The sequence below is a fragment of the Amia ocellicauda genome, chromosome 9 (assembly GCF_036373705.1).
Source record: "Amia ocellicauda isolate fAmiCal2 chromosome 9, fAmiCal2.hap1, whole genome shotgun sequence".
Taxonomy (NCBI): domain Eukaryota; kingdom Metazoa; phylum Chordata; class Actinopteri; order Amiiformes; family Amiidae; genus Amia; species Amia ocellicauda.
This window is the reverse complement of record NC_089858.1, coordinates 28,073,952-28,086,913: the sequence shown is the minus strand read 5'-3', so window position 1 is coordinate 28,086,913 and position 12,962 is coordinate 28,073,952. Positions and strand designations below refer to the sequence as shown.

Genomic DNA, 12,962 nt, shown 5'->3' with positions numbered 1-12,962 from the left:
TTGACATTTCATTGTCCTTAGTTAATTAATATGAAGTATTACATTGTCCCTTGAAAAGGCAAGGGCAGGTAATACATTAGACAGTTTCCGAATCCATGTATAAGTTCACGGTTGGCATCTCCATTAAATACTTATTCAATGTCTGAAAGGGTAATACAGACTGTCCCAAGTGTATTGTATGGTGAGATATTACAATGCAAAATGACTTCCTAGGTGCATCGTAATTCTTGGGCAAATGTCCACATTCGCCCAGTTTGCTATATAGATGTATGCAAAGCCATTTCGGTCTTACCTAGGTTGTGTAAGTTTCATTGGGAGTTGAAAACGCACATCTCTTTCAAAGGTAGAGGATATTATTTCCTTAATTATTTGATTCAGTTTGATTGCTTTATGAATTCTACTTGTTCAACTGTTTTTCAGACAAGGAAAGAAAATCAAGAAAGTGAAGATGGAGTTTGAAGAGGGAGAGCCAAGGCCAGAAATGCAGAGTCAGAAAATGAAAGGAAAGAAAATGAAGGTAGATAAAGATTGGTGGATAAAGAGGTTTATTTCACACTCTGCTGTTTCTGTTTTGAATACATGGTAAGACACAAGGGTGGATCCAGTCTTTCAGGCTGACCAGGTCACTAAATCCCCGAAGATCCCCCGTGATCAACACTCAGGTGAAAGAACGCACTGGGGAAAAGTTGTTTCAGGTACACACATTGTATTTTAATTAGTACTTGGAAAAACAACAAATTTAAAACCTGATTGTCCATGATTTGTTTTGTTTTTTGGAACCTGTGAAGCAGTCTGTCTACTTCTGAAACATTAATCTGTAATTCTCTGTGTAGCATATTTGATACATCAATTTTGGAGCCCTGTATCAAATCAGTACTTTTATTTTCTTAAATAATCTGCAACAGTTGTGCTGCCGTTATACGGCAAGAATGTCCATTTGTATAGTAATGCATAGTACAGTCTGTTTAAACAACAGGTTGGTTTTCCACATTCTGGCATAAAATCTGTTTTCTGTAGATCACATCTTTTATGAGAAATATGAGAGATGGGTCCTACCAAAGGCTTGAAAAGTGTTGCATTCTGGCTACTCCCCGGATGTGAATGTAACTGTTTTGAGTTATTCCAGATGGGATCGTTTAAAACCATAAATGTAGAAGAGTTTAAATATTTATTCCAAACTACAGTGCAACATGGATAATTAAGGGTTTATTAATAATTTAGCAAGACAACCGATTCATTAGTTTGACTTAAATAATGAATTAGTTGTTTTACCAAGCCCAGGGAATAGTTTCACTTTTAAATGATAAAAACGGCCTTTATTGTTGAAGAAAATTATAGAACGAAGATTTGAACTTCCTGCATTCTCTTTATGTGTTAAAACATGCTTCCCCCACTCCCCCATGACATATCAATGGCCTGCTCTAATGTCCTTTTACATTTTAACGCCAAGCTCCTCTTCTCGAGCGTGAGGATTGCCTGTCATTGTGGAGATTGACACTGAATGGACCACAGGCCTTGTAAAGATGTCATCTCCAATGAAACTTTTGAGGTGACAGTGTTAACTCTGGAACAGGCGTACAGAGTACCCCCTCAGAACAGCACGGTGAAAAGCCTTTGTGTGTCTGTGTGTGTGTGTCTGTTACAAGGCAAAGAAAGAGAGGGAGGAACAACCACTGTCTCCCAGAGGAGGAAGTAAGAAAAAGAAGAGCAGAGAGGAGATTGTGGCAGCGAAAGCTTTGAAGATTAAAAAGAAAGAGGAGGAGGAGCAGCAGCGCTGGCGATGGTAAGGATGGATAACACTTAATTTGTCTGATGAACACAGAGTTTCATAATACAGCCGTTTCTTCATTAAGCACAGCTAGGCTTGCTATCCGCAGCTACACGTTTGGTAGGGTAATCGTTCCCTTTATCTCTGCAGTGCATGTAGGTCACCCTGGTGATGCCACGCTAGGGATGGTAGCCTCTGTGGGTACCAGGCCAGCCTGAGCAAGGTTCACTTGACCTAGGGATTTGAGTAGCAAATAAACTGAGGCATTATAAACATTCTACTAAATGCTCATCAAGGGCTGTTTCAACCGGGGCGCCCATTTCTGTGCATGACAGCTCTTTATTTCAAATGTATGTCGTGTTCAGCTAAGACCGTTTCACTAAATTGGATTAGTACTGACCGCGTTATGTGAGAAAAGGATTTTGTAGCAAGTTTTCCTTAGCTGGATTTGAGCGGATCTGGCTGGCATTGGTAGATTCTCCCACCCCACAAATGGTAGAAAATGGGTGTTTTTCCCAAGACGCATTTAAAACATAAATAAATACAAGTTCCCAGGTTCTAATGGAGATGAATGTGGTCTCAGTTTGCTAATTTAATTCGGCAAAGTTGCGACTCCACTGGAGTGAAAGGGTCTGGCGTTTCTGCAGTTCTGTAGAGGAGTGTCGCTATGTGCTTCTCCGAATCCTAACCTCTGTGCTCCCCAAGGCTACCGAGTGGCTCATCTGCAGCGTGTTTTTCTGCAGGTGGGAAGAAGAGAAGTATGAAGACGGCATCAAATGGAAATTTCTGGAGCACAAAGGACCCTTCTTCCCTCCCGAGTACCAGCAAATTCCCGACAACGTGAAGTTTTATTATAATGGTAAGTCATTAGCCCTCAAGAGCAGCAAAGTATCCCTCTCAATAGCACGCACAGTGGGACCCCTCTTGGCATAGAGGATCTTAGTCTGCTCGGGAGGCCTGGCCACAGTGCATCAGGGAACAAGTTGTGCAGAAAATGTCAGTCACATCTGGGTAATGCTTTTTCTGAAGGATAATTACATTCCTTTTTTTTGTCCTTCTGTTATTTCTTCTATTGCAGTTTTACCTCCTCAGAGGTATGCACAAATTGCAGGTCTGTATGAAAAACATTCATTTTTTCAAGGTACAATTAAACTATACATGTTATGCAAATCCATGTATTTACTGGTATAATAATAGAGAGGGAGGAAAAAATACTTCTCTTAATAGGATGGATGTTGTGCCTGCTTTTTGCTCATTTAGTGGAGTCTACACATTATAGTGGCATAAAAAATTGAGCCTTTACAATTGTATAATATACTCGGTATTGCCACCAAAAAACCCTTATCGGACACTTTTTTTTTTTTTTTAATGGGTAAAATGTATTTTTATATATATTTAAGGATCTAATAAACTTTTGCTTCTGTAAATGTAACAGATTATGCTTGTCCTTGTCTCATTCTAATGGGGGACTTGATATTTAATTGTAGCATAAACAACAACATATACAGTTAGGTCCATAAATATTTGGACAGTGACACAATTGTCATAATTTTGGCTCTGTACGCCACCACAATGGATTTGAAAGGAAACAATCAACATGTGCTTGGAGTGTAGACTTTCATTTTTAATTTGAGGGTTGTTACATCCAAATTGGGTGAACGGTCAGGTAAAAGTTGATCTTTGTCTCAGAATGCTAGGAAGAGAAGAGTATGGAGAAGGGAAGGAACTACTCGTGATCCGAAGCATACCACCTCATCTGTGAAGCATGTTATGGCATGGGCATATATGACTGCCAGGGGAACTGGCTCCCTTGTATTTATTGATGATGTAACTGCTGCCAAAAGCAGCAGGATTAATTGTGAAGTGTTTAGGGCTCAGATTCAGCCAAATGCTTGAAAACTAATTGGACGGCACTTCACGGTGCAGATGGATAATGACCCGAAGCATACTGCAAAAGCAACCCAAGACTTTTTTAAGGTGAAGAAGTGTAATGTTCTGCAATGGCCAAGTCAATGACCTGACCTGAATCCAATTGAGCAGCATTTCACTTGCTGAAGGCAAAACACCCCAAGAACAAGCAGGAACTAAAGGCAGCTGCAGTACAGGCCTGGCAGAGCATCACCAGGGAAGAAACCCAGCATCTGGAGATGTCTATGGGCTCCAGACTTCAGGCAGACATTGACTGCAAAGGATTTGCAACCAAGTATTGAAACTCACAATTTAATTCATTAGTTAGTTTGTCCAGATACTTTTGAGCCCCTAAAATTGGGGAACCACACATAAAAATGGGTGTAATTCCTACGCCATTCACCCAATTTGGATGCATCTCCCCTCAAATTAAAGATGAAAGTCTACACTTAAAACACATAGTTTCCTTTCAAATCCATTGTGGTGGCATACAGAACCAAAATGATGACAATTGTCACTGTCCAAATATTTATGGACCTGACTGCATGTATATATTCTTATGATGGTCCTTTGTCTTTTTATACCCCCAGTATTGCTCCCCAAAAAAATATATGCGAGTTCACAAAATCTGCATCAAAAAGTGTCCTGCAGATGCCTTGTTCTTCCAAACTCACTGTACAAAATTCTTAAAATATAAAATCAAGCAAGAGAGGACTTGTCTTCGAGGGGGCAGGGTGTGGAAGAAGGGTTTGCCTGTTTTCTTTGGTGTGTAACTATGGTGCATTGTACTGCAGCATTTCAGTACTTTATCAGTACTGTTGTAGTGAATTTGAGTTCAGAGCAGTGTTTTACTGCTGCTGTCGGAGAGGGTTCAAAGATCTACAGTACTACCAATGCCATTTATAATCACGCAGAGTAATTAAAGACCTTAAAAGCATATTCCACATAACCAGTTTTTCTGTAATGCCATTATATAATATAGATCGTATTTAAATCTAAACATTAAAATTTAATGTGGGAAAAGTTCAGCCTAGTTAGATGAGATTTTGTTTCGATTTTAGTAATATTTTAAAAGTACTTTTACCTGAATTCCTTAAGAGACTGACTGCCTTTAAAACTCAGTTTATGTGTATAAAAACTGAGGAGCAGGATTGGTGGTGCTCTGAGCTGTGTGTCAAACCCACCACTGACATTGCAGGGATGACATTTTACTTTAAAGAAAGGATTGGTCTTAAACTATATCTTGTTCAATGTATTCTATTCTATTATATGTAGTTACTTATTTATACCATGCAAGAGATTCTTTAATCAGTTTAGGTCAGCTGAAAATATTGATCTTGCAGAGCGAAACTCTATTAAACTTTTCCTACACTCCGTTTATCCTATGCAGCAGAGTGAACAGCCATACACGTCACGTTAGTTTATTCAGCCTTCCTGTGAAATGTAGCACAAGTTTAAGACCAAATATATATGTATTACAATCCTCAGCCTGCCGCATAGGCCACATTTGCGTGCCTGCTGAGTTCAGTGAATTGCTAAAAGACGTCAGAACCAGCTAAACTAAGCCGGATTTCAAAGTTTCATCGTACGCTTCAGTAGCAAATAGAACATTCCCAAGCAAAGGCTCTGCGCTCCTCATCGCATTAACACAGTTTGTGTTTTTCTCCTCTTTTTCTTTTGTTGTTGCTTTCATCTCTTCAGGCCAACCCATGCCTCTCAGCCGAGCCTCTGAAGAAGTGGCCGTCTTCTTTGCGCAGATGTTGGACCACGAATACACGACGAAGGACGTGTTTCGGAATAACTTTTTTAAGGACTGGAGGAAGGTGAGTGGACCTTGAACAGATGTGTGTCTGGCCAATCGTTGAACCCCCCCACCACCCCCCCGCCAACAACTGAGAATCTCCCGCTGTAAGTATATATGAAAAAAAAAAAAAAAGGATGTATTGCCCTCTACAGGAGCAGATGTCTCCGGCTGCACATTTGCAAGAAAGCTGTTACTCTTTCCCCGTTGTTGTTTAGACCTAATTACCAGCACGTTAATTGCTTCCAAGTTTTTTTTTCCAAGGCACATAAATGACTTTGCTCTGGCACTGTATACAGCCCATGGTGACTGAAGCATATGTTGGGATGCAGTATACAGTGTCTAGAAAATTGGGATCAAATTTCAGCACAATCTGTCTTTTGTTCACTTAATACAAGTATTTAAAAATGCAGACTTTTCTATTTGAAGTCTTTATTAAATGCATAATAAACGTATATAAAAATATAATCTTGATAAATCGGAAAGAGACGAGATTTGAGTAAGGGAATTATAATAATCTGTAGTGGGCCACCTGTAGTATTTTGCAATATTGCTTCAATTGATATGAAGTCTGGAGCTCATGATTTGTACAGACTTGTTCATTTTAAAAGAATCAAAAATGTCACAAACTAATTTCATTATTGTCATTATTAAGTAGAAATCTAACTGCGTTTTGTAATTACAAATGGTGGTAGCTTTGTGGGAGTGAAGAAGCCAAGGCTTTTGTTGTTTGTAATATAATGTTATTGTTTCCTCTTAAGCTCCAGACTGGGTGCACAATTGCCCATTAAATCAATCAATCAGTCCGCTATTGATAATTCAGGATATTCCCCAGTAATTCTTTATTGTGGGATATGAGACATTTTCCAGAAGGCAGAAATTTACCAGGAAACATTTTATGTAGCGTAGTGTTGGATTGTTTTCAGATTTTGATCAACATTTTCCCTAAAACGAATCGGTTATCTTTAGTCTTGCACCACTTCTACCTTTAATTTGTAAATGACTGAAAGCAATCATCTGCGTTATTAGTATGTCTGGGGATGTAGAGAGAATATTGTCTAAAAACTATGTGCATCACTTGTGGAATCAGGAGACGTGTTTTTTCCCCATGTGCTGGCACCTTGTCTATTTTTTCTCATTGCTGTGTCTTATTATATAGACTTTATTTTTTCAGCAAAAGAATAAATAGAAATCTATGTGGCAGCAATATATTTTTGTACACCATCTGGAGGGAAACTTACTTTTAAAAGAGTACGGACAATACTACGAATATTTAAAGATTCATAATTTGCAAAATGGCACATAAGCATAAATTGTACTTTAAATATAGATGACATTTACACTGTTTTACATACTTAACTAATTTTCTGGTTGAGGGTTCTGACTTTTTTTAAATAACATGTCACAAAGGTAATGTGAATAAATTACTAATTTGGAGTATTCTATTGGATTATGTTAACAATTATATTATAAGCAAGGTAATTAGTGTGTGTGTGTGTGTGTGTGTGTACACCTAGATATAGATCAATCTATTTATATCTATCTGTATCTACCTATATCAGCGGAGGGTTGTGAGTTCAATCCCAGGCGGGGATGCTGCTGTTGTACCCTTGAGCAAGGTACTGTACCTAGATTGCTCCAGTTAAAACATCTGTATAAATTGATAATTGTATGTGTAAATCAATTAAAAAGTGATATATTCTAACAATTGTAAGTTTCCCTGGATAAGGGTGCCTGCTAAGAAATATACATATATATATGAGAGAGAGAATTACTCGTACAGGGATTTGTTTCTTTTTCACTTAAAAATGTTTTTGTTTTCATGTTCATGATTGCGTTGGCTAAATAATACAACAATAGAGGGCTCCCTTTGGACTGAAATTGTCACTATTTCTTGTCACTGTGTAGATGTGTACAGATCATCTTGGGGGGCGGGGGGGGGGAAGTGGGTTGGGGCAAAGGTATGTGTGGTAGAGGGGTGAGGGAGGGAGGGTACGCTCAGCAATAACCTTCTAAGTTTAGAATTAATTCTGTATCATGCCTTTGGCTCTGTGTGTAGCTGGGAAATCATTTCTTGCTGCTTAGCACTGAATGCTCTTCAAAATACGATTTGTGTAAGGCATTGATATGCTAATCCAGACAACTTGCTCCCTGCAGATGAACAAATCCAATTAAACTATTTTATTATGAAAGAAACCCTTTCCTTGCTTGCTCTGCTGTGCGGTATTGCCGGGCTGTCACTCTCTGCAGCGAGAGCGAAAGCAAGTCGGTCGTTGTCTGTGGTTCTCTGTGATTGGCGTTATCTGCATTGGCATTCCTCAAAAATCAGATTATGGATTCTTACAGAGGACTTTAACAGGTCAAATGGATTTTAGAATGTGTCTGCATTGTCTCTTTTCCCTCTCTTGGGTTTGAATTGTCTCGTGGGCCAAAAACAAGGTTCTCAGCACTTAAATCCAAGTAATGAGGTGACAAACCGAAAAGAAAAACGTTGAAGCTTAATTAGACAACATAAACGTTTTTTTTTTTTTTTTCCTTTAAATGGTGACAAATTGTGATCGTTAATTTTTGTGTGTTTAAAGGAAAAATATTTCAGAATACAGACAGACATCTTAATGGTAATAAACTTAACATTTTCACTAATGCACTTTTTCCAATGGTTGATGAATAGTCTAAGTGGAAGTTTGTCAGATTGTTTTGTGCTGGAGCTGAATGGTACTGGCAGACAGGCTTGTTACCACATTGACTAAAGAATGCAGACTGCCTGGGATGTCCATAATAGGCAACTATATGCATCCTTGGAGCTCTACAACAGGAGTGCTCCTCATAATATAATCATAATTGAGCAACCCTGTGGTCAAAGCTTCCTGGAATTGCTGCAGAACAGTAAATTCTATTCAGTTGGGATAATTTGTGCTCACAGTCATTCTGTTTTGCCTGTAGCTGTGTGGGCACCTGTTGCTGGATATGATGATTCAATAAAATTGTACTTCTACAGAAATCAGATCCTTTCTCTGAAACCAAAAGTAAGTAATGAAAGAGTTGTTATGGGTCAGGATGTGTAATATGCCTGTCGTCTTTTAGGGAGAAATACAGAGATCCTGGTAAAAGGTATTCTTTCATCAGTTGGATCAAGTTGAATTCCTCCCGAGTGGCTATAGAGAAAGCAACAATGATTAAAGAGGATTAAGAACGTAGTTCTCTGATCTCAAAGGAGAGGTGCTCCAGTCTTTATGACCTTCAAATGGAAGACGTATTTGACAAAATAGGTGTAAAGAGATGTTTTGTCTTCTGTGTTTCTCAAAATGAGAGGGCTGCAGGGTTGCATCTTGTTCTGACCTCCCTTCAGCTGCTTTGAAATAGTCATCCTCAGTCCCGGAAGATGTTTTAGTGAGTTAACCATGCCGTACACAGAAAGCAAAAGTTCTTGAAATGTTTTTGTAACTGCTCTCCAGAATTTGGAAATTTAAAAATCCAGGGAAAGGCTTCATGTGGGATCTTGGGTTTCACAACATGACGAGTAGGCATCTCCTGCTGTGGTTACCCATGGAAGTCCTCAATGGCTATGAATATCTCTGATCGAAAATGCTGTTGGCTTAGTGGGATTTTTGAATAGAGCGAATACCAATCATGAGCTGAAATGAATGGCTTATGCCGGGGTCACACTACATGATTTTAAGCCCGATTTGGCCCTCACGACAAATCGGCCCTGATCATCACGACAAGCAGCCTGGTCGGGCGCGTCCCGCTACCAATGGTCGTGTAGTGTGAGACGGGCTGCGATGCCATTGCTCGCCATCCGATCTGATCATAAACTGGTCGGAGCCCCTGCAATTTTATTAAACATGTTTAATATTTACAACTCGATCGGCACCGATCGTGGAGAGTGACGTGATCAGCAGCCAATGAGAGCTGAGCTGACTGAAGAAGACAAAAAAAACGGGAAGAATAAACATGACAGGAGAATAAGATTTTCATACGTATTTATTACCAATGGTTGTTTCGGGGCAGGTTATTTTAAAATACTATAATACAGGGAAAATATTTTCAAATACTAATGCCAATTAGTATCTGTAATTGACCCAGGTCTACGTAAAATATCGATCCCTACAATACGATGCTCACACTGGGATGGGTATAGCCTGTGTGACGAACACGAACAGCAACAGCGGCTTGTGGTCGCGTTCTTTCTGCAGTTTTGCACAGATCTGCAGAAATCCACTGATCCCATTGGTGGAGCAGCACAGATCTGCGCGTAACTGCGGATGACTGCACTATATGACAGTATTCTGACAGTATATCCAGTTGCCAAAACCTCCCATGCCACTCTACTGTACTACTGTTCTCTATAGTGCAATATGATTTTTAAGGACGGCTAAGTGGCTGAGGCACAGATGCAGTCTTTGGATTGTTATGATCTACCACCTAGTTACTGTAATTCCAAATTCTTTTTCATCGTTGACTTTGAAAGCATTTCTGCTCCCTGCCGACCTTTCTTTTTTCATGTGTGTAGTTAAATTTGTCAAACATCAGCCCTTTTTGAGATACGATCATAAACTATTCGGTTCACTCGTATGTTCATTTAAGTTCTTTTAGTTCTCTGGAATTAAGTTATCTTGGCCACCAGTTGTAAAAGTAGTGTGCTAGTTCCTTCTGGAGGTTAACAGTTAGATGACTGTGTTGGAATGGAAGATCCTATCAGTTTTTTTTAAATCATATATATACACACACGCATATATACATACAATAATTAATAATTAGAGATATGTAAATCTGCCTACAGGAAGAATTACTGGGGAAAAAAATTTAATACAAGCTTTGGATTGCAAAAGAATTGAATTGAAACTGTGCTTTATGCCAACTTAAAAAGATCTGAATTTATATGTTACGCACATTGTGAAGCTGAGCTTGCAATGAAAAATTATAGGCATGTTGTAAATGTGATTTTGTCCAAATTGTACCATTCATCCAGTTATTGCTTGCTTTTTGTGTTTTCCCCTATGACTGGATGACAAATAGTTGTTTTCATATATTGGTGAAAGTAATGCACACCGTTACCTTGGTTGGTGGCAGTGATTGTGGGGGTTTTCTTGACATTTAATGATTGATTTAAAACACACACAAACATGATAACACTAACTCCTACATACGCCGTCTCTGTTTTCGCAGAACCTTGACAGTTGTCATGCTCGTCATTGGTTTGTTTGTCAGTTGCTGTTGTTTTTCACTTGAAGGATTTGTAGTTTTGCACAGAAGATATAAGTGCACATTCAACTGGACAAACTCCCTTTTGGGGATTGAATGGCTTTAAATTATACTTAACTGCATGAATAAATGTGCAAACAAGGTCAATGATCGAGTAAATTAGCATGAACGCCAAAGAGCTTTTTTTTTCCTTCTCTCCAGTAAGCTAACCAGCCAAATAAAATGTTATATAATTGATAAAACATTTCTAGGGAGTGACACTGGAAATGCAAAAGGATTCTATTTCCCTTATTAGAACCAGGCAGAGCCTTCATTTAATAACCTCTACAGAATATACTTTTTGTATTGGGTGGGGGTTAATGGGATTTTTAATTGGATATTCTTTATCCAGAAGTTGGTCTGCTGTAGCTGCAGGTTTAATGTTGATTGTAACTTTATGTGACAGCTTATACAGGCAGCTGATAGGGAGGTTGGGGGGGTTGGGGTTGTATGCTTAAGGTTTGCGTAACCCAGAGAGTGCTACAATTATACAGAGAGGCTGGCTTAATTGGAAAGTTAGTGTTTCCTAATGATTGCGGGTGCTGATGTTTTCATACAGACGCTAGTAGGTATCTTGTCTAAAACAAGTCATAATCTTCTCATATCTCAACTGTCAGAGCATTTGTATCTGTAGCAAAAAATGTATAGGCTGTGTGCCCTACACCACTGTCATATGTTAGGGGTGGAAAGCGCTAACCGCCGTGTCTCTCTGAACAAGTGTTCACTGTACCGAGAAGGCCGAGAAATAACCTCTGCTGTAGTTAGGGCCCAACAGTGTGCTAGCAGACTCCTGATCTGTACTGGCTGGCAGTGTTACAGCACCGTTGATTTAAGGTAATGACGTGTATATGGACAAAATTTGGCATCACGCTTGTACTTAATGCACAGGCGAAAGCAGACGTTTTGAACTGAGCTATATTTCAACATAGGATCTTCAGAATTTTTTTACGGCTGACCTTTTGCATTACTGATGATTTTATGACGGCTTTAAAGCAACAGGACTGTCTTAGACACCAATCAGGAGCTGAATTATAGTCTAACGGAAGCCTGGAAGAGGCCAGTTTGGATTTATGACCCAAAAGTGCAGTTAAAAAGGTAACCTGTCGGACATTACTGGCTTAAGGCATTTGGTTTTTAACAGACATTGTTACGTTCATTAAACTGGCAGGAAAATGAGAGAGGATCGTATATCTCCCTTAGTTGGTTTAATTGGGGATGGAACGGAACTGTGGGTCTATAATTTGCAAAAATAAAATGAGCTGTTTAAAAAGCATTTTCACACTTTAATTAAATCCGTGGCTTCTCCTGTTGGTTCCTCATTATGGGAATTCCACATGGGATTAAAAGCGCAAGGAAAGTATGAAAGCAGTGACAAGTATTTGTCCGAAGAGTTGGTGATTTTCACCCAGTGTGAGGCCTGCCAACCCCAGAGCCGTGTAATGAAGAATATTGTTAACAAAGGTAACTTGCGCTTGGCCCCACGGGAGTAGAAATGGCCCTCGAGTTTTGCCTGGTCAGTAGTCTAAGCTCAAATCCTGTGTAAAAATTGGAATTGGTAAGCAGATTGTCAGTGTTCACTTAGGGTCTGTTATTGCAGGGACTGTTCTCTAGTTGGGACCTTTGTTAATGGTCATGTCTTTTTTTTTGTGTGTGTGTTTTCACTCCCTGCTATTCTTCAGCTCCATAATGTCACCTTTTTCTAATTCTGGTTGTTCAATTTCTAGTCTACAGAGTTTAATGGATGGATGCCTGGTGTTAATGAACCGCACTCAATTGTGTGGAGGGTCTGTGGAGAATTGTGTAGTAGTTGCAGTGTGGGGTCTTCAGATGGTTTAGTTTACTCCCAGGACTCACAGGATCAGAGAGAGAAGATGGGCTAAATTGTCAGTGCTTATAGGTCAACTCAGCAGGATTTAAATTAATAAATAAGTAGTCACCAACACTACTAGTACGTTTAACTATATTGTATTCTGGAGCCCCACTTTCAATTTGTAAGTAAGGTCCACTCTGCAGAAGTGGCACTAAGATTCACCTTTTACTGCCTGCCCCTGAACCAACTCCTTAAAAGAGCAGCTCTGAAATACAGCACGCAAATGCTAAAAACACAAGATCAATTCCTTCAATAAGGTCTTCCCCTTTCCTTTCGAGATGTCTGTTGCTTGGGTCCTGGTTTTGTTCTAGTCGTTCTTCAAATAAGCCAGTGTAATTTAAACGCAATTTTAAAACCAAAATTACCTTCAC

The 12,962-nt window shown here is 39.3% G+C and overlaps 1 protein-coding gene across 3 annotated transcripts in view; it reads left to right on the top strand.

Moving 5' to 3' along the window:
* LOC136759131 (DNA topoisomerase I, mitochondrial) overlaps nucleotides 1-12,962 on the top strand; it is a 61,644-nt gene that overhangs the window by 12,744 nt on the left and 35,938 nt on the right. For all 3 annotated transcript variants that reach the window (XM_066713991.1, XM_066713990.1, XM_066713992.1), the window contains 4 exons: nucleotides 421-517; nucleotides 1,647-1,783; nucleotides 2,512-2,627; nucleotides 5,378-5,499. In XM_066713991.1, coding sequence (XP_066570088.1) covers nucleotides 421-517; nucleotides 1,647-1,783; nucleotides 2,512-2,627; nucleotides 5,378-5,499 — 472 coding nt within the window. The remainder of the gene's footprint in view (nucleotides 1-420; nucleotides 518-1,646; nucleotides 1,784-2,511; nucleotides 2,628-5,377; nucleotides 5,500-12,962) is intronic.